The 21,218-nt window shown below is 42.9% G+C and overlaps 1 protein-coding gene across 2 annotated transcripts in view; it reads right to left on the bottom strand.

Annotated features, from left to right (window-relative positions):
- The window catches only part of LOC138758976 (unconventional myosin-If-like), a 126,457-nt gene that overhangs the window by 92,383 nt on the left and 12,856 nt on the right, over window positions 1-21,218 (bottom strand). Inside the window, exons 2-3 of one of the 2 annotated variants that reach the window (XM_069928670.1) lie at window positions 16,221-16,358; window positions 368-457 (exon numbers count right to left, since the gene is read on the bottom strand). In XM_069928670.1, coding sequence (XP_069784771.1) covers window positions 368-457; window positions 16,221-16,358 — 228 coding nt within the window. The remainder of the gene's footprint in view (window positions 1-367; window positions 458-16,220; window positions 16,359-21,218) is intronic. The other variant, XM_069928671.1, reaches the window with a different exon arrangement.

The following is a 21,218-nucleotide window of genomic DNA, read 5'->3' as shown; positions in this document are numbered from 1 at the left end:
CACACTGCTTGATCTGCTGAGTAGTTCAGGTTTCTCATCTGTGGTTTTAAAAAGTTATGTTAATTGAATATTCTTTACAGAAAGCAAAAAAAAAGCCTTCCAGCTCATTCTGAAGGGCAGTGTAACATTTTGCTGCTTTGAAGCAGTGAGAGGCTGTTTAGTGAGGGGACAGTAATGTTTTGAGATGGTTCTGACAGATGTATCAGTCTCAGTTTCCTTGATTTTACCACAGTATCACAATTCAACAGAAAACATTATGCCCTTCAGCCCTGTCTGACCAAAGTCACAGCATAAGAACTTAAAAGCTACAAAACCACGTAAAAAGTTTGCTTTTCACAAAAAGATGTTAAAGTTTAAGTCTACTTACAGCTCCTTGATAAATTTCAACTTCTTTGTCTGTGAAGTAAGGCATCTGTTTGAATGGATTGACTGAAATGAGGACTGTACCAATGTATGTCTGAAACACAGGTTAAGGCACTTTCCATGATTCTTTCCTGGAAACCAACATTCCCAGTTATAACTTCCTGGGAAAATAGATGACACTTGCCATACATCACACAGAGAGAGGATAAGTGTGGATTTTGTTGTCTCATAGAGACAGGCCCAGCATCCTGCACCCACCAACACCAATCCAACTGACCATCAGTTGCTCCATGGTCTTCTCTGTCTCACTGATTCATGCGCTCATTTAGATCCCTCTGCAGTGTGAGATCCTCTGCTTCCAGCTCCCTTAGGAAGTGTGTCCAGATTCCAAGCCCCGCTGGTTGCGAAATTCTTCCTCAGTTCCCTCTGCACCATCCAGCCCTTACCCTGAACTTCTTGATTTGGACATCTCTCCTATTGGGAAGTGTTTCCTCCCATTTGCCCTCTTCATGTGGTTTACTTCAGTCAGATTTTACCCTTAGCCCCTCTGCAGCCAACCCACCTCTCCATGACTGAAACCCTCCATCCTAGGTCCCACCCTAGAGAATTTCCTCCACACCCTCTCCAGTACAACCTCATCTTCCCTATGGTGTGATGTCTAAAACATGGAAAAGCTCTGCTTCTCCCTGCTAGTCAGTAGGGAGATACTCTCAGCCTGTATGATCTTGCATGTTAGGCCTCAATATCCCAGACTCAATCCTTCAAAATTATCTTAATTTTCTTTTAATTCATCTGACAATCAAAGCATTTTTGTAACATTCTTGTTCCCAAATTATTGCCCAGCAAGATGGGGATTTACAAAATAGGTAAGACCATAGTTACTGGAGACATACAAGAGACTACCAAGGCTGAAATATGGAGCAACACACATTCTACTGGAGAAACTCAGTGAGTGGAACAGTGTCCATGGGTGAAGAACAGTCAACGTTTTGGCCCAGAACCCTTCATCTAAACCCATTACTGATGGCCAGTGTTTACTTGTTAATCGGGGGGGGGGGGGGCGGGGGGAGTGGGGAGGGGTGTACTTCGAACCATCGTTCTTGATTCACTTCACAACCTACAAGTGTAGTGTCTGAGTCAGGAGTTCCAAAAGCTGGGTTTTGAGCCAACGCAGTCGGCAGAACTTCGAGAAGCAGGCCTCTAATACCAGGGCAGGTCACCGAACTGCTTCCCTCCTGAGCTGTAGCTAAGGATTCTGGGAGTACAATCTGCCCCATGGTGCCTGGCTAATGATATGGATGAATTCCATCTCTGCTCCTTCCACATGGAAGTTTTCTTGTAATTGATTAGAAATATTTTATAATTTGCAGTGTTACTCTTCCTATAAACAAAGGTTTTATGAACATTAACAAATTTTGTAAGAAGACTTTCCGAAACTAAAACATTCTATCCTTCAAGGCGCTTGATATGTGGAAACTTGCTTTGATGTACAAGGAGCCTTCATTTTAAATACAGCAAAAATTACCAAACAAATAAACTTAAAGCAGTTCACCTGTGTTTGATGACCATCATTAGGTCATTGGAGGTGCCAGCTCTTACTCAAATAAAAAGAAACAAATTGCATTGTCTTTACTGAGCTCAGAACATCCCAGGGTTCTTCACTGTCGATTGGTACGTTTGTTATGAGATCATTGTTGCAATCGATAGGAATACCAGCCCAATGTGCATGTTACAAGGGTTTCAAGCAACTCCATGGGAACATTTAGTGATGTAGGTTATTGGATAAACATTGACCAGGGTACAGAGCAAAATTTCTTCACCCTTCTTCAAAATAATCTCACTGGATGATTTACAGGATAAATTTGTCATCTAAGAGACAGTATATTCAGCAGTGAACTCCTCCTTTGGTCCTCCAAATGGACTATGTCTGCAGGTTTCTGGAAGGAGACCTGAATGTGTGACTTCTTCTCCTGATCCACAACTGGCGTGCCTGACACTCAATGTTTACAGAGTTTCTGGGGAAGCAGAGGACTGCCACCTCTGATAATAGAGCGTCAGCCACACCTTCTGACACAGAGCAAGGACACCCATGCCCCTGTCAATGAGATAATTCTGAAGACATTCACTCGAGATCCAAATGAAAGGCACAAAACATACTGTTAGTCGAGGCAGTGCAGAGGAAGAGGAAGTGAATTGGCAGAAAATGCGTAACAAGTGCTGTGAAGGCAATGCTGAAATACTTTCCTGAGGACATTGCAACATTTGCTGTTGACAAATGAGGTGCCTTTGTCCAGCTGTGCAGTGGTTCATGGCGGAGATGTCACTGGCCACGGGGATACATTAACCAAATGTCCCAGCCACTGTGGAGTGATCCTGGGACCTGATCTCTGTTTCACAATTTTTTTTCAAAATGCTCTGGGCCAGGTTTCGAGTTCTCCTGCCATCAACCAGTTGTGTTTCTCCTGCTTCAACAGCAAGGACATGACCCGCTGTCTTGTGCCACCTTGTCTTCCTGCCCTCCCAATTTCACCACCAGCCATCCTGCTCACCCAACAACTACTTCTGACAATGAGTAGTTGTCACCAACAGTAGTTGGTGACAATTTGGAGATCACCTCCACTGAACACATGGGACAATTCTGAATGATGCTGAATGTAGTTCTGGTGAAAATTCCAATTATGTTGACCAAATCCAAATGGATCACTGAAAGGAATGGTTGCTTTTTGCAAATGCCAGAGACTTTGGTTAAAGATTGGGACAAAGGATTAAAGGAAATGGACTCCCATTTACCCATGAAGTCCATGGAAGCTGGCACAAACACTGAATCAGTTAGAGGTTGATTTGTCTGTGATTGGAAAGGCCAGCTTCCTCATGCACCCTTTGATCTGGCTTCAAGAGTTGCTGCAGAGATCAAGGCTTTCTCCTCATCAAGGAAGAGACCCCAAAACTCCTCTTACCAGTGCACAGATGAGCCTTTCCCATTGAAGTATGGGATGGCATCATCAATTCAAAGTAGCAGCAAATACATGGTCTGGTTAATTATGGGTGTCTTTGTACTTCAGTGTGTTCAAATTTTCAATTCTTAGAAAGAACTGTGAATTGAATTCAATAATTGTTCACTCACTGATTCTGCATCAAATGTTTGACATGGATCCCTGTCTTGAACACTCAGTTCCTTTAAGCATAATGCCCAGAGAGGGGCAGTAGTGGGAACACACTGAGGAGCAGGTAGGTACCTCCAACCTGGGCTTCTGTGAGTCTCAAGCACAGGAAGAGGAACAGAGGCTGAGAAGGATGGTGTGGGGCCCTGATCTCAGGCTGCCCAAATTGGAGAGGTTTAATTCAGACAATGGTTCCTCCCAAATAACTGAAGACCCTTTGTAATTTACCCCAAGTCCACATTACCTCCACAACCTTTCCCAGAAACAATCAGATCCCCAAGATTATTGCTTCCCACCATCTTATCTCCAAGCTATACTTTCCTCACACCTGGAATCAACCCTCAACAATTCCGCTGACAATTTGTGCTGTTCACTGACCTTAGCTTCACTCTTCAACCCTCTCCTTTCCTTACCCCCTTATTCCTTCACCATGCCCAACTCACCACATTACCCCCATCCATCTCCTCACACCTGTCCCTTCCCTCATTCTGTATGTCTCCCCCTCATTCTGCATCACGCCCTTGTTCCCCTTTGCCTTCCTATTGCACACCCTGCCCTGTTCTGTTCCCCCCTCATCCCATCTGTCTCCCCATCCTCTATCTCTCCCCCCGTTCTCATATCTGTCTCCCCTTGCCCCCGTCTCCTCCTTGTTCCTACTGTCTCCCCATCCCCCTGTCTGCACCCTTCATCTCTTCTTACCCATCTGATACCCTCATCCCCAATCTGTCTCACCCCTTGTTCCCCAACTCCCCTCATTTCCCTCCATCTCCCCCCTCATTCTCCATCTGTATCTCCCATCTGTTTACTCCCACTTGTCCTCCTCTGTCTCCCCTCTCATCCTCCGTCTATCTCAGATCATTAGCTCCATTAATTCCACTGCATTAAGAAATTGCAAATGAATCAGGCCAAAGGAATGTGCTATTAATGACTCCAACAGACTATACCTTGCCCAGTGACAACTCGTGGCTGACTGAAAAGTAAACCCATTCAGCTCCTCCATGTGACAGGTATGCACTCATTGTGCTTCCAAAGGGCCACAGGTTCTGTGACTACAGGCAGAGAACAATTCATTTTCTCACTCATTCTGAGATCCACTGCTTTCCTTTGAGACCCTTGGGCCCACTCCTCAGAATGAAGCACAGAAAGAACCAGAAGAGTTGAAGCTTTAAAGGATGGATCTGATGGATTCCATTAACTGAAGCCATCAGAATGTGAAGAGGTTTTCAATGTGAATTTTCAGAAATCATTTCATCAGCTAAGTAGTTATAATGATGTAAACACACTGCTGTATTGAAGAGAATGCAAGAAGTAGTTAAGTAAATGAGAGTGATGAATGTGGGCAGAGTGTAGCTGTGAGATGCCTGAGGCAAATCCACCTCAAACTGTAGGATTGTAGAACTTCTCCAGTATTACACCATCTCCTCAATATATGGAAGAAGATTCATGTAGAAAGAAATAAAATAAATTACCAAATACCAAAACTAATATTGACGCAAAATAAGCTACTCCCTTTTACAATAGACAACCTTGCCTTTAGAAAATGGGAAAAAAAAGGGATTAAAAGAATAGAAAATTGTTTTTCAGGAAGTAGATTCTTATCCTTTGAACAAATGAGAGATAAGTACAATATAACTGGAGATACAGCGCTGGCATATTACCAACTGAGATCCTACTTGAAAGATAAATTAGGAAGCAACTTGAGTTTACCAGAGGGAAGTAACCTTGAATATGTGATTACAGATACAATGTTAATCAAAAGATTTATAAAAAATATGTATATTAAACTGCAAGAAAAGGAGAATGAGGAAACAAATGGTAAAACTAAACAAAAATGGGAACAAGATTTAAATATAAAGATAAAAAAGGAAACATGGGAGAAGTTATGCTCTGGAACGATGAGAAATACAATAAATACGAGGCTGCGTATGATACAATATAATTGGTTACACAGACTATACATTACACCGCAAAAGTTAAATAAATGGGACCCAACAGTATCTGATAGATGTTTTCGATGTAAAAAAGAAAGGGGAACAACAATTCATGCAATCTGGACATGTGAGAGAGTAGAAAAATTTTGGGATGATCTCAATCAGATATTAAATAAAATAACAGAAAACAATATACCAAAGAATCCAGAGATCTTTCTCCTAAGTAACATAAAAAATAAAGAATTTGGAATTGACTTGGAAGATGCACAAAAAAGATTTGTCAAGATAGCCCTAGCCGTAGCAAAAAAATGTATTATGTCAACCTGGAAAATGGAAGATAATTTGAAAATACAACAATGGTATATAGAAATGAATAAATGTATTCCATTAGAAAAAATAACATATAGTTTAAGAAATAATATTGAAATATTCGAACAAGTATGGGAGCCTTACATTAAATACAATAGCGAAAACCTACCGGGAACAAACATTACCTAAGTTGATGGAAGGAGAAGAAAAGAAAAGAATGGACTCAGTAGAATTTCTGGTGTATTTTTGTTGAATGACAACATTGTCTAACTGAATTAATGCAACCTAGATTGTATACCTAAAATGGATGAGAGGGGGGGGGGTGGGGGGGTGGCTTGGGAGGAGGGAGGGGGGAGGGAGAAAAAGTCACTGTAAATGTGTGGAAAAGAAAAAGTGTATATCATGGCTATTGTGATTTATGGTGTGAAAAATAAAAAATTTTAATAAAAAAAAAACAAAAAAAAAAAACTGTAGGATTGTCATTCGAATCAGAGAATAATTTAACATAGACTTGAGATGAAAAATATCAAACCACTGGATAAATGTCAGTGGATGATTGTAGGAGTACAGAGGGGTTGGAGGGGGATGGGGCTCGCGACAGGGGACAGAGGGAGATGGGGCTCGCGACAGGGGACAGAGGGAGACGGGGCTCGTGACAGGGGACAGAGGGAGACGGGGCTCGTGACAGGGGTTAGAGGGAGACTGGGCTCGTGACAGGGGTTAGAGGGAGACTGGGCTCGTGACAGGGGTTAGAGGGAGATGGAGTTCGTGACAGGGGTTAGAGGGAGATGGAGTTCGTTATGGGGGGTTAGAGGGAGATGGAGTTCGTCACAGGGATGGAATTAGTCACAAGGGTTAGAACAGTCATTCCCAAAGTGGGCAGTGGCACCCTGTGGTGGCAGTGAAAGGATCCAATGGGGTGGTGAGGAAAAAGGGGGCGGTCTGGGGCAGTGAGGAAAAAGAGAGCAGTCCAAACATTTCCAACAAACACAGCCCGCAATGCTCATCGTGCGCTATCCATCAAGTGAGAAGGGGATGGTGACAGCCGGGACAGGTCCGCACAGGATCCTTTCATATTGCTAAATAAATTGGTTTATTATGTTTAATTTGTAAAATACATACATTTGCTTATAGTTTTTGATTCATAGTTGTTTTAAATGTGGAGCAGATCTAATACCAAGAAAGAGGTAGGTATGGGTGGGTGTGGGTGTGTGGGGGGTGGCTAGGGATGTGGCCTGGGAGCCAAGGGTGCAGCATCCCAAAAAATTTGCAAAGCACTGGATTAGAAGGAGATTGAGATCGTCATAGGGTTTAGAGAGAATGGAGCTCGTGATAGGGGTTACAGAGGGGTGGAGTTCATCACAGGGGTGAGAGGGGGATGGAGCTCATCACAGAGAAAAGGAAGCAGATCATAAATAGAGATTTCAGTTCAGAAGCATGCTTGCACCCTTCCTGTTAATGCAAAAACTCAGAACATTCTCACCATTGCTTTTTCTAGACTTGGTTGAAAACATGACCAACAATTTCTATCTGTTACTCCACCTTTGTTCATTCACAATTAAAAGAAATACACTTCCAATAAGTTTATTTGAATCGACATCAGATCTCCACAGAGGTACAGCTTTGGACTTTTAATACCATCTGCTACTTTTCATTTCTCGGCTGCATTACTTTGTTTAAAAACCTTTTTGATTTCTCTTAACTATTCATTAGATCTGATTCTGAGAGGTGAGGGTGTGAGTTTGCAGGCGGCAGGATAAGTGCCCCTCCTATGTTTTTAACTCTCATCATCCCAAGTACCATTTAGATGGGAGGTAGGTGGGGGTCCACAAACTCATCCCCCTTTGAGCAAAGCAGTTTCTTGTGGCAATGTGAGGGCACCACGTGATTCGACAGCCCAGTGCTGTTCCTCCCATAATCAGGAAGATTCTGTTTGCACTGTGAGCATTTGTCATCCTTTCAAACACCATCACGTTTCATTGTTCATCTTTTCTAATGGTTTTAACCATATAACCATTTACGGAGCGGAAACAGGCCATGTTGGCCTTTCAAGTCCGCACCAGTTCACTAGAAAAGCTCCGTGCTGATCCCACCGCTGTTCACTCGGCTGACCCATGGCGGTGCAGCTAAGCACAGCTCAAACCACGTCATCAAGTTTGCCGACGACACGATCGTGGTGGGCCTGATCAGTAAGAATGATGAGTCAGCGAACAGAGATTTGAGTTCACATTCCTGGTAAATCTTGCCTGAACCTTCCCCAGCTCCTTCTTGAACACCCTCTGAGCCCAGGGCTGGGACTACCCACAGAGTGGAGCCAACACTCCACTCTCTGCAGGACCTTCCACTTTTTTTTAATCCCTTCCCTCAAAATAAATCTTGCTGCTTCGTTTGTATGTCTTAAAGTTTGACTCAGTTTTCAATGCAGAAATGAAAGCTTTTGCTTATCTACATCGTTCTAATCCAGCTAAAAACTCAGACCTTTCCATCCCCTCACAACACCAAGAGATACACTTCCTGCTGTCTTGACTCTGTTCCCACACAGCACCTTTAGTCATTCATTCCCAGCCTCTATATGGCTCCTCCAATCATTCCAGATAGCTTCTTTCTGAGATGAACCTTGACCCCGGATTGAGATTCTAAATTGGAGGACGGCCAATTTTGTGGAAATGCAAAAGGATATTTTCGGGCAAGGATGTGAGAGGTAAGTGAAGGACCTTCAAAGGTTACATTTTGATAGCATAGAGTTTGTATGTTCGTATCAGGATTAAAGGCAAGGCTAACAGGTATAGGGAACCTTGGTTTTCAAGGGATATTGGGGATTTGGTTCAGAAGGAGAAATATAAAGCAGGTATAGGCAACATGGAGCAAATATGGTACTTGAGTATAAAAAATGCAAGAAAACCTCAAGAAATAAATCAAGAAGCCTAAAAGAAAACATGAGTGAACGAAATCCTAAGAGTTTCTAAAGTATATTAAGAGCAAAAGGGGTAAAATTGGTCCCCTTATCGATCAAAGCTGAAGAGTTGGGGAGATCTTAAATATTTTTTTCAAATCAGTATTCACTCAGGAAACAGGCACAGAGTCATGGGGACATAAGAAAAATAAGTAGTGAAGTCATGGAACCTATACAGATTAAAGAGAAGGAAGTGTTTGCTGTCTTAAAGTAAATAAGAGTGGATAAATCCCCAGGGCTTGACAAGATATTCTCTCGGACCTTGAGAGATGCTAATGTAGAAACTGCAGGGGCTATGGCAGAAACAGTTAAAATGTCCTTAGTCATGGGTGTGGAGATGGAGGAATGGAGGGTAGCTCATATTGTTCTATTGTTTAAAATAAGGCTCCAAAAGTAACCCTGGAAATTATAGGGTGGTGAGTCTGGCAGAGGTATTATAAGAGATCGGATATACAATTATTTGGATTGCCAGAAATTGATTAGGGATTATCAACATGGCTTCATGCATGGTAGATCATGTTTAACCATTCTTAAAGAGTTTTTTGAAGTGGTTACCAGAAAAGTCGATGAAGGAAAGGCTGTGGATTTTGTCAACATGTACTTTAGAGAGTCATTTGACAAGGTCCCATATGGAAGGTTAGTTAGGAAAGTTCAGATGCTAGGTATTCATGGTGAAGTAATGAATTAGATTTGACAATGCAAAAGGAAATACTTTTAGCTATTTCTTCATTACAGTCAGATAAATCTCCAGGACTTGATGGGTACCCTGTGGAATTTTTAAAATCTTTTTCTAAATTGTTTGTGCCTCAATTAAGTTTAAACATGGTAATCTTCCAGTATCTTTTAATGAAGCTTGCATCTCTCATTGCAAAAAAGGAGAGAGATCCACTTGAGTGTTCTACCTATTGGCCAATTTCTTTATTTAATGTTGATATGAAGATCTTGGTTAAAGTGTTGGCCCATAGATTCAAGAATATATTACCATTAATTATTTCTGATGATCAGACTGGTTTCATTAAAAATAATTATTCTTATTTTAATCTATGCTGTTTATGAACATTTTATATTTACCCCCCACCCCCCCACTCCTGTTCCTGAATGTGTCCTTTTGCTAGACACAGAGAAAGTATTTGATCAAGTGGAGTGGGGTTATTTATTTGCAAATTTGAGAAAAAAAAAATTAACTTTGGACCATGTTTTATTGAATGGATTTGAAATTTTGGCATGGTACTGTCTCTCTCGAAGATTATGCCACTTGAATATTATAAATGCCAAACTTCAACTTGCTTAGGGGAAGGGGTTTAGAATTTATATATTTTTAAAATTTTTTTTGTTAGGTTCTATTGTATCATTATGTTTGTGCTATTGTTCTTCTCAATTTTTACATATGACCATTATTGTAATTTTTTTACTGGTTCTTTAGCACATATAATTTTATTGTTAATTTTTTTCCATTGAATAAATATCAATAAAAATATTTTGAAAAGAAAAGAAAGACAAGGACTCACATGGGAGGTTAGTCAGGAAGGTTCAGGCACTCGGTATTCATGGTGAAGTAATGAAATGGATTTGACAATGGCCGAATGCAAGAAGCCAGAGGGTAGTGGTGGATGACTGCTTCTCAGACTGGAGGCCTGTCACTAGTGGTGTGCCTCAGGGATGGTGCTGGGACCATTGTTGTTTGTCATCTAGATGATGATGTAGTAAATTGGATCAGCAAGATTGCAAGTGACACTAAGATTGGAGGCCTTGTGAACAGCAAAGAAGGCTTTCAAAGCTTGCAGAGGGTCTGGACCAGCTGAAAAAATGTTTTGAAAAATGGCAGATGGAATTTAATGCAGACAAGTGTGAGGTGTTATATTTTGGAAGGACAAACCAAGAAAGGTAAGTGATAGGGCAATGAGGTATGTGGTAGAACAGAGGGATCTGGGAATACAGATACATAATTCCCTGAAAGCGGTGGCATAGGTGAATAAAGAGAGCTTTTGGCACATTGGCCTTATAAATCAAAGCATTGAGTATAGGAGTTGTGATGTTGTGTTAAAATTGTATAAGACATTGGTGAGGGAAAATTTGGTGTATTATGTGCAGTTTTGGTCACCTAACTACAGGAAAGATATCAATAAGATAGAAAGAGTACAGAGATTTATTAGGATGTTGCCTGGACTTCAGGAACTAAGTTACAGAGAAAGGTTCAACAGGTTAGGACTTTACTGCCTGAAGCATAGAAGAATGAGGGGAGATTTGATAGCGGAAATTAAAATTACGAGGGGGATAGACAGAGTAAATGTAGATAGGCTTTTCCCACTGAGGGCAGGTGAGATACAAACCGGAGGAGATGGGTTAAGGGTGAAAGGGGAAAAGTTTAGGAGGAACATTAGGGGAAACTTCTTCACATAGAGAGTGATGGAAGTGTGGATCAAGCTACCAGCTGAAGTGGTGAATGCAGGCTCAATTATAACATTTAAGAAAAATTTGGACAGGTATATGGATGGGAGGGGTATGGACGGCTACAGACTGGGTGCAGGTCAGTGCGATTATGCAAAAAAAATGGTTCAGCGCAGACTAGAAAGGTCAAAGGTGCCTGTTTCTGTGCTTTAATGCGGTTTGATTCTATATCCCATCTGACAGACAATGGTTGCCTTTGAAGCAATTCATCTTACCATCCATCTCCTGCTCTGTGCTCTGCTGCAGGACCACAGGTTCCCTTTTCTTTGCTGACCACAACTCTCCCTTCTCTATGGTTGGCACAGAGCCCTAGGCCTTGCATGTTGTCTTCATCTCAATATCATGCAGGCCTGAGAAGGTCACCCTTCCTCAATGCACTGTGAGTATGTTAGACCTCATTCATCTAGAGTCACTCTGCACAACACTGTCCTCCCCAGCATTGTGGGGTTCCTCAGATATGTAGACCAACCCAGTACCGTACCACTCCACAGAAACATAGACCACCCTCAATACTGCAGTGTTCTAGATACACTATTCTCACCAGTAGTGTACAGTTCCACAGATACACTACTATCTCAAAACTGTGCTATTCCACAGATACCTGACCATCCAATACTTAGCTGTTCCACAGATACATAATCATCTCAATACTCAACTACCATCTCAATACTTAGCTATTCTCAGGTATATAAGCCCCCTGTACAATACTGTTGCATAGATAGACAACTATCCTAATACTGCACTGTTTGACAGTTACACGATCATCCCATTAATGTGTTTTTCCACAGATACACAGACCAACCCAAAATTGCACTGTTGCACATGTTCACAGTACTAAATTGTTCCATTGTTCCACAGATACTAAGACCATCCAAGTTCTGCACTTTCCAGACATAGACCACCCACAATATTGCACAGTACCATCCTGGTACTGTACTCTACCACTATTCCAGATACATAGACATCAGAGTACTGCTCTTTTCCACATATACACTGACCCACCCCCCCTCCCCCCAGTTCTGTGCTGTTCCACATACCTAGACCTCCCAGTCCCACTCTATTCCACAGATACACAGACCTCTCAGTCCTGTTCTGTTCCACAGATAACAGACCTCTCAGTACTGTGATGGTTACAGATACCCCAGACCTCCTCCCATCATCTTTTCCTGCTGCTCTGCTGTCACTCCTAGCCAGAGATTCAGCCACTGCTACACGTAGGTCCACTTTACAAGAGGGATAAACACTGGCCAATGCTCAAGGGTAATGTGGTTGAGGAGTAAGTGTTGTGATCCTTTCAGCCATTTGATTTGTCCCTGCAGGATATGACTCATGTCTAACTGAAACATCCAGGTCAGCCTTAGGTTTTGTTTGAATGTACTTTTTCAGAATCCAAGTGACGAGAAAGAAAAAAGAAAATATGACTTAAAATCATACCAGTGGGGAAATGAAAACAATTAATAATGCAAAACAAGGGAAGAAAGAGGAAACTATTGCTTAAACCAACAGAATACATGTCAGAATGTACATACAGTATGTATCACAAGAATCTGTAGACACTGTGGTTGAAGTGGAAACACAAAATGCTGGAGAAACTCAGCAGGTCAAACAGTGTCCTTTATTTGCAAAGGTAAAGAAACATAAATGATATATTGGGCATGAACCCTTTTTCAAAGTGAAGGGCTCAAGCCCGAAACATCATTAATGTATCTTTACCTTTGCTACATAAAGGACACTGTTTGACCTGCTGAGTTTCTCCAGTATTTTGTGTTTTTATAAACAGTATGAAAGTAAAATTAAAGGTTTTGTAAATTTCTATGTTCTCATTCTCCCTCAAGGTATTTTCACAAACATCAGTAGTCCTCTGACATAATACAGTAGTCTGACAGAGTAGATGCAGAAAGGTTATTTCCCATAGTGAGAAAGTCTATGAAAAGAGGGCATAACTTCAGGATTGAAAGGTGTCTGCTTAGAACAGGGATGTGGAGGAATTTCTTTAGCTAAAAGGTGGTAAATCTGTGAAATTTGTTGCCAAAGAAGATTGTGGAGGCCAAGTCGTTGTGAGTATTTAAGGCAGAGACAAATAGGTTCTTGGTTAGCTGGGGGAATCCAAGGTTACGGGGAAAAGGACGGACAGTGGGACTGAGTGGCAAAATGGATCAGCTCATGATTGAATGGCAGGGCAGATTCGATGGGATGAAGAGACTGTTTCTGCTCCAATGTCTGTTGTGACATTTCCACTAAATCCATTCCTGCCTATTCCAATCACCTTTAGAAATATACCTGCAAGATCTTGAATACAATCCAACTGCAGGTGAACTAAATAGGATTGGCTACTTTATCACAGAAGATGTGTGATCTTTCCTAATTAATTCAGTAGTGAAGTCCCCAACACAGGGATGTAATGAAACAAAAGAATCCTGAAAAGTTTCTGAAAAAATTCTTTGAAAGAAGAATCGAATTTTGCTTCCTTGACAACGTGTCTTCACAAACCTTGATCACAAGGTTCCAATACCGACTGATTGTCAACGAAGATGAATCAATAATTAAGAAAGTAAACTGTGTCTGAAGGAAATTATGCAGACTCATTTAAGAGCATAATTGGTAGGTTTTATGTTGAAATCATAAATCTTCAGTTGAAGGAGAATATGTAGGACACTGCAATCTCAAAACATTATTGTTTAAAATCAGCCTAAGTTAGAATAAATTGAAACTGACAGGTTCTTGTTTGAGGGGTGGCTAACTTTAAAATTTTTTAATTTAGTCATACAGCATGGTAACTGGCCATTTTGGCCTTTGAGTCCATGATGCCCAATTAACCAACACCCCCTCCCCCCCCCCCCACCCAGTATGTACTTGTGGGCTGAAATGCCTGTACTATGCTGCATGTCTAAATTAAAAATTAAAAGGTTGGCCACCCCTGAAATAAAGGCTCTCAATATTATAAGGCAGATAGAAAATAAATAATAGTTGCAAGAGAAAATTAAAAGGACCAAATCATGCTCTGATTATAGATTGGTGTTCTTAGGAAGTTTGTAGTCTAATCATTTTTTTTTTTTGCTCAGGATTAGTTCTCGTTTCACTCTTAGGACTTCCTGTAATTTGCAGAACTATATTTTCATGATTCATAATGGACATCTGGATGGATGTCAAAAAAACAGGAACACTTACTAAATGACCCCAGTCTTTGGGCAGCCCTAATGGTTGGCGCAATGCCTTTACAGTACCAGCAATTGGGACTGGGGTCCGAAAACAGTTTTCCACAGGGCCTCCAGTTTCCTCCCACTGATTAAAAACATATCAGGGAGTTAGGTCAGTCAGGTGTAATTGGGCGGCACGCGATCATGGGTCAAATTGGCCTGCTACAATGCTGTGTCAAAATTTAAATTAAAAATGTAATGCTGCTAACTTTGCAAAGAACATAGAACATTAAAGCACAGTACAGGCCCTTCAGCCCATGATGCTGTGCTGACCATATACACACCTACAGAAAAAACCCCACAAAATTCTAAACCCTCCCTCCCTCATAACCCTTTATTTTTATTTCATCCATGTGCCTGTCTATGAATCTCTTATATTCCTTATTATTCTAGCCTCCATCAACAGCCCTGGCAAGGCACCTAACTCTCTGTAAAACATACCCCTGATGTTTCCCCTAAAAATCTCTCCTTTCACTTTCTATACATGTCCTCTGGTGTTTGCTACTCCTACCCCTGGAGAAATGTGCTGGCTGTGTACCTTATTTATTCTTCTCAATCTTGCAGACCTCTATTAAGTTGCCTCTCCTCCTTCTACACTTCAAAGAGAAAATCCCCAGCTCTGTTAACCTTGTTTCAAAAAAAACATATTTTCCAATCCAGGCAACATCCTGTTAAATCTCCTCTGCACCCTCTCCATAGTTTCCACATCTTTCCTGCAATGTGACCAGAACTGAACACAATATCCAAACTGTGGTCTCACTAGAAATTTACAGAGCTGCAATATTACCTCACGACTCCAGAACTCAATCCCCCAATTAATGAAGCCTAGCATACCATAGGCCTTCTTAACAGTCCTAGCAGAACGGTTAGCATGGGGGTTTGCACAACGCTGTTATAATGCCAGCAACCGAGACCAGGTTTCAAATCCTCCGCCGTCTGTAAGGATCTTATACATTCTCCCCATGTCTGCGTGGGTTTCCTCTGGGTGCTCCAGTTTCCAATCGCCATTCAAAATGTACCGGGGGTTGTAGGTCAATTGGGTGTAATTGAGCTTGTGAGCTGAAAGGGTCTGTTACCATGCTTAAAAAGAAAACCTGCACAGTGTCCTTAGGAGATCTATGGATTTGGACCTTAAGGTACCTCTCTTCTTCCACTACATTAAATATTCTACCATGCCTTATGTTGACCTTCCAAAATGCAGCACCTCAGACTTATCCAGATTGAACTCCATCTGCCACTTCCCCATCCAACTCTGCATCCTGTCTATAATCCTGCTGCAATCTCCCACTTTGCACCTTCCCCAACTCAGTTTCCAAATGGTACCTGAAAACTTGAAGCCATCTTGTTCTTCCCCATTTCCCCAGGGAAATTACAGAATAATAGCTAGTGCCCTCCTCAGCTCCTGTTGGTGATGGGACCCGTCTTTAATGAGTGAAAGCTTCTTGTGACGTTGGCCTCTGCTGGATTTGTCTGGCCAGCAAACAGTGCCCTTAGTGTTGGTGGATGCTGAAATCACCACAGGCGGAGAACATGACTGATTCCATCACATTCGATGGGCGCAGAGCGATGGCACATCACAATTACAAACAGGAAGGTTTCATGGGATTGTGGCTGAATGCAGAGGCAATCTAATTTGGTTGAGGCAAGTTGGGGAAGAGGGCCAGGCTTGTGCTGGAGAACTCTTTCTCCAATTCCCACATCCACTTTTGGTACAATCAATTGTAGCCAATGAGAAAGTCACAGCACAAAAGAACAATTTGGCCCTTCATACCTCTGCTTGTTTCTGTAACTTCATGCAGCTATAGACAGTGCAACTGTCCAGTCCATTTTTTATCTGTTCAGTTTTATTAAAGGATACAAAAATATAATCGTCCATGTAGCGTTTTTTAAGATTTTCCACGATTGCGTCCTCATTGATTTTCGACAGCAGTACCATGTCATCCACTCCACTCTGCTTGACGTTGTGACTCTGCCAATGGTATCGCTCCTTGCTCCCCTGCACAAACCATAAACCTTGATGTTTAAATGGTATCAACCAGTGTCCCCTAACATGACATATCCATTCTATATGTCTACATAAAACATACACATGTGTGTGCATACCCTCACACACAGCACCCATTAATTCTTTACCACAATATAGCCTGCCTTTGGAGTTGGGGGAGCAGTTATGTTGTTTATTTCTAGGAGCTACCAGGAAGGGCTCAGCCAGGTGTGGTTTGGAAAAATTCATTTGGGGGACTCCATGATAGTATGGTAATTCAAGTGGCCAGGAATGCAGAAGGTAGCAAACTTAGCTGGGTCCTGCACAGGCTCTGACCTCCCAGCCACTGATGTCATCTATGAGAGGAACTGCCTCAAGAAGCCAACCAACCTAATAAAGGATCCCCATCACTCTGGGCACAACCTCTTCTCACTTCTACCTTCGGATAGAAGGTACATAAAACTGGAAACCAGCACCTTGAGGTTCAGGAACAGTTTCTTTCCAACAGCTATGAGGCTCTTGAACCTTCCCTTGTTACACTGATCAGGAACTGCTCTCACACTGCACAATTGCAAGTCACTTTTTTGCACCAGGATTAGTGTGAATATTTATATCTACATTATGTATTTATTGTCTCTTAATTTAATTCAATCAGTTTACATTATAGTCAGCCTGAAGAGAGAGGGGAGATACAACCATCACAATTTAAAAACAATATCAAGTATTGGTGAGTGAAGATAAAGAATCAGATTCTCCAGATTAAAATGAAATTATATCCACCATTCTGCTTTGTAAATAGTTACACTAGAGGCAAGTCTGTTCTTCTGTATCCTTTCACTCTATCTGAGCCGACCTTTATTCATTCAGAGTTGCTGTTAAAGTTTCTGTTCTGTGACTAATTCGGTGTCTGAATCCATTGGTTAAACGAGAAATGTTTCAATGTTGATTCAACATGAAAGAACCAATAAGAGTGATGCATTTGAGTAGCAACTTTTAGAATTGATACTCTGAACTGAAAATGACTCAAGTAATGACTAAATGTTTGCACAAATGATCAAGTTGGACTGACAAAATCTGGTGACAAATGTTGGAGTGCAATAGATAGTCAAGAAGACCATGAGCTGCGAGTCCCCCACTTCGGCAAACTTGTACACTGAAGATGCTTAACTGAAAGATTTCACGAACGCTAATTGTTTTGTTTTTGCTTCCTTCACTTTTAAAGCACTAAATTTGGATCATTTAATTCATACACTGTTCTTTCCTTTTTGAAGTGTTCTCACAATTGTAGTGATAACAATGTGATATTACAATCAGAACAATATTCCCACAAAATCGCCCTCGGAGCGACGTCGTACTGCCCTCGGAGCGACGTCGTACTGCCCTCGGAGCGACGTCGTACTGCCCTCGGAGCGACGTCGTACTGCCCTCGGAGCGACGTCGTACTGCCCTCGGAGCGACGTCGTACTGCCCTCGGAGCGACGTCGTACTGCCCTCGGAGCGACGTCGTACTGCCCTCGGAGCGACGTCGTACTGCCCTCGGAGCGACGTCGTACTGCCCTCGGAGCGACGTCGTACTGCCCTCGGAGCGACGTCGTACTGCCCTCGGAGCGACGTCGTACTGCCCTCGGAGCGACGTCGTACTGCCCTCGGAGCGACGTCGTACTGCCCTCGGAGCGACGTCGTACTGCCCTCGGAGCGACGTCGTACTGCCCTCGGAGCGACGTCGTACTGCCCTCGGAGCGACGTCGTACTGCCCTCGGAGCGACGTCGTACTGCCCTCGGAGCGACGTCGTACTGCCCTCGGAGCGACGTCGTACTGCCCTCGGAGCGACGTCGTACTGCCCTCGGAGCGACGTCGTACTGCCCTCGGAGCGACGTCGTACTGCCCTCGGAGCGACGTCGTACTGCCCTCGGAGCGACGTCGTACTGCCCTCGGAGCGACGTCGTACTGCCCTCGGAGCGACGTCGTACTGCCCTCTGAGCTTCGTCGTACTGCCCTCGGAGCGACGTCGTACTGCCCTCGGAGCGACGTCGTACTGCCCTCTGAGCTTCATCGTACTGCCCTCGGAGCGACGTCGAACTGCCCTCGGAGCGACGTCGTACTGCCCTCGGAACGACGTCGTACTGCATTCGGAACGACAGGGTATTACATTTGGAATTAAGTGGTACTACAATGGAACAATATTCCTACAATTTTGGCAGATTATTTTATGATTTTTAGATCCATTGTGGGGAACTTGGCTTCCTCTCTTCTGCTGCTCCCATCCTGTTACATGCAAGGTTTTATGCCCAGAACTACTTTGTCTGCACTGGGCCTGACTGTTAGTAAAACCTCAGTTATCCAGAATTCAAGCAATAGGTAAACAAATTCCTGAAAATAAGTAAGTAGAAAATATGGAAGTTAAAATTGCGCACCTCGTGGTTAGTTCACTAATCATGCAACACGCAATCTCAAGCAACAGTCAAATACACTTATCTGGCATCCACCAACCCTCATAGGTGCCGGATTCCAGGTGTGTAACTATACATTGTTCACATTGTTAGTGATATGTTGGCTTCAACAGAGATATACATTGAGAAAGAGGAAAAGTTAGCAGATTGGGAATAATTAATTGTTCAAATGGAGCTATACACTCCAAGATAGAATTGTGGCAAAACTATGGTATATACTTGTGTAATGGTCGAATTTTTTGGACCACATTTTGGTGCTCACCCAAAAGTTGGGGGGAGGGGAGTTGACTTTACATGGGTCAAACTTTTGACCTCACGAGTACCTGTATCATTTAAAGCATTGGGAGCTCGGATGGCCAGGAACAGATGGTAAGTTCATGGTCGGGGTGTCAGTATCTCAGATGAGTGGGCAGCTGGGACGAGGATCCATGATCAAGAGTTCAGATGGATTAGCGCAAGGGCAAGGATCCATAGTCAGGAGTTCAGATGAGTGAGCATGGGGGCAGGATCTGCAGTTGGGAGATTAGATGACCAGGCATCGGGGTGAGGATCCGCAGTTGGGAGTTCGATGGGTGGGCGGCCAGGACAAGGATCTGCAGACAGGAGTTTGAATGGGTGCCTGGGATGAGGATCTGCGGTCAGGAGTTTGAATGGGTGCCTGGGATGAGGATCTGCGGTCAGGAGTTTGAATGGGTGCCTGGGATGAGGATCTGCGGTCAGGAGTTTGGATGGGTGCCTGGGATGAGGATCTGCGGTCAGGAGTTTGGATGGGTGCCTGGGATGAGGATCTGTGGTCAGGAGTTTGAATGGGTGCCTGGGATGAGGATCTGCGGTCAGGAGTTTGAATGGGTGCCTGGGATGAGGATCTGCGGTCAGGAGTTTGAATGGGTGCCTGGGATGAGGATCTGCGGTCAGGAGTTTGGATGGGTTGACCGCCAAGGCAAAAAATAAGGGAGGGGAGGGTTTGACTTTTACATGGTATTGACAATTACATGAGTTTATATGGTACATACATTTATATTAAATTATAATTTTTGGCAAGGTAAATTATCTGGTCTAGCAGTTATTAACTAGGTGAAAACAACTGGTGAATTAATGTGCCAGTGATTTCCTAGGCTACTTTACATGCAAGCTAAGAGCAGAAGAACTGGAAACAAGAGTGTCTATTGACTCCCCTGCTTCATGGCCTGCCACCTTTCTGTTCAGGAGGTTGTCCACTAGGATGGAGATGGACTTCCTTCCACTCTGGATATGTGATTCTGAGGTGAATGATGAGGCAAATTCTTCCACAGATGGGGCAAGAGACAGTTGAGAGAGGTAGGGTGAGTAGTTTTAGGCGTGGAGCACTCCTTCCATTGGTTACACTATGCTTGAGTGGTCCCAGTTCACAGACTCACTGAATGTCTCTTCCCCACCAGGAGTGGCCATGAGGTCTGAGATCCCCAGAGTGGCCATGGACAACATCTTCTGGAGTTAGTGCATAATGTTGCATCTCTTCTTGAAGTCCTTATTCCTTCTGTCTCTTCCACAGCAACTCAGCGGATGAAGGTGACACTTGTGTTTCTGCACCCTTTAGAAACTGAATCCCAGCTGAGTGTCAACGTTTTCATCAACTTTCACAACACCAAGTTGCCTCTCCTGGACCAGTCTGTTCCTCAATAGTAAATGTTCATGGTGGCCCACTGCCCAACCCTCAGCTGTAGCTCTCAGTGAAGATTGACATCAGTGATGAGATTTACCAGCAACCTCAAAAATATTGGAAGTTTGAAGATCAAGATCTCAGCACTGACACAAGAGGCACAGTTGAAAGCAGTGGTTCTCAAATAGTGGGCCATGGTGTGATTCCATGTGGGTCTTTAAAAATATTAAATGAAGTGCTTCAAATTAGATAAAGATGCGTGTCTTACAGAGCTGCCTTTGACTTGAAACTATTGCTCAGAGATGGCTACTAGTTGGACGTGGCAGGTTAGGCCGGAAGTCAGGTGGGACTTGGACCGAGAAAGGTTGAGAGCCAGTCAACCAGCCTCCAACATCGTATGTGGCTTGGACTCTCAGCAGCAGGTGCCTGAAGACATTAGAAAACACCCTACCAGAACTCTCTCCACAAAATCCACCAATTCCATTGATTAAGCTTGCTCATTGGTGTCTTACCCCAGGTCAATATCCCCAGTCTGGCTGCAATGACACTATAATGGGCAGACCACACTCCCCATCTCTTAAACAGACAGTTTGCTCTGCTATTCAATAAGATAAAGGTTCAGATCATTCAGACCTACCAGATCCCAGAAGATCAACATTCCTTCTGGTTAACAATCTATACATATATGCAATAACATTCAGCTTTATATCTTCGCAAGCTCACTTGTCACTTAGCCTCTCAGCACAACACTAACAAGTAGATTTCAGCTGAAAATGTCCAAG

This window comes from Narcine bancroftii, chromosome 3, assembly GCF_036971445.1.
Source record: "Narcine bancroftii isolate sNarBan1 chromosome 3, sNarBan1.hap1, whole genome shotgun sequence".
Lineage (NCBI taxonomy): Eukaryota > Metazoa > Chordata > Chondrichthyes > Torpediniformes > Narcinidae > Narcine > Narcine bancroftii.
The sequence above is the reverse complement of the archived record's forward strand: the minus strand, read 5'-3'. Positions and strand labels throughout refer to the sequence as shown.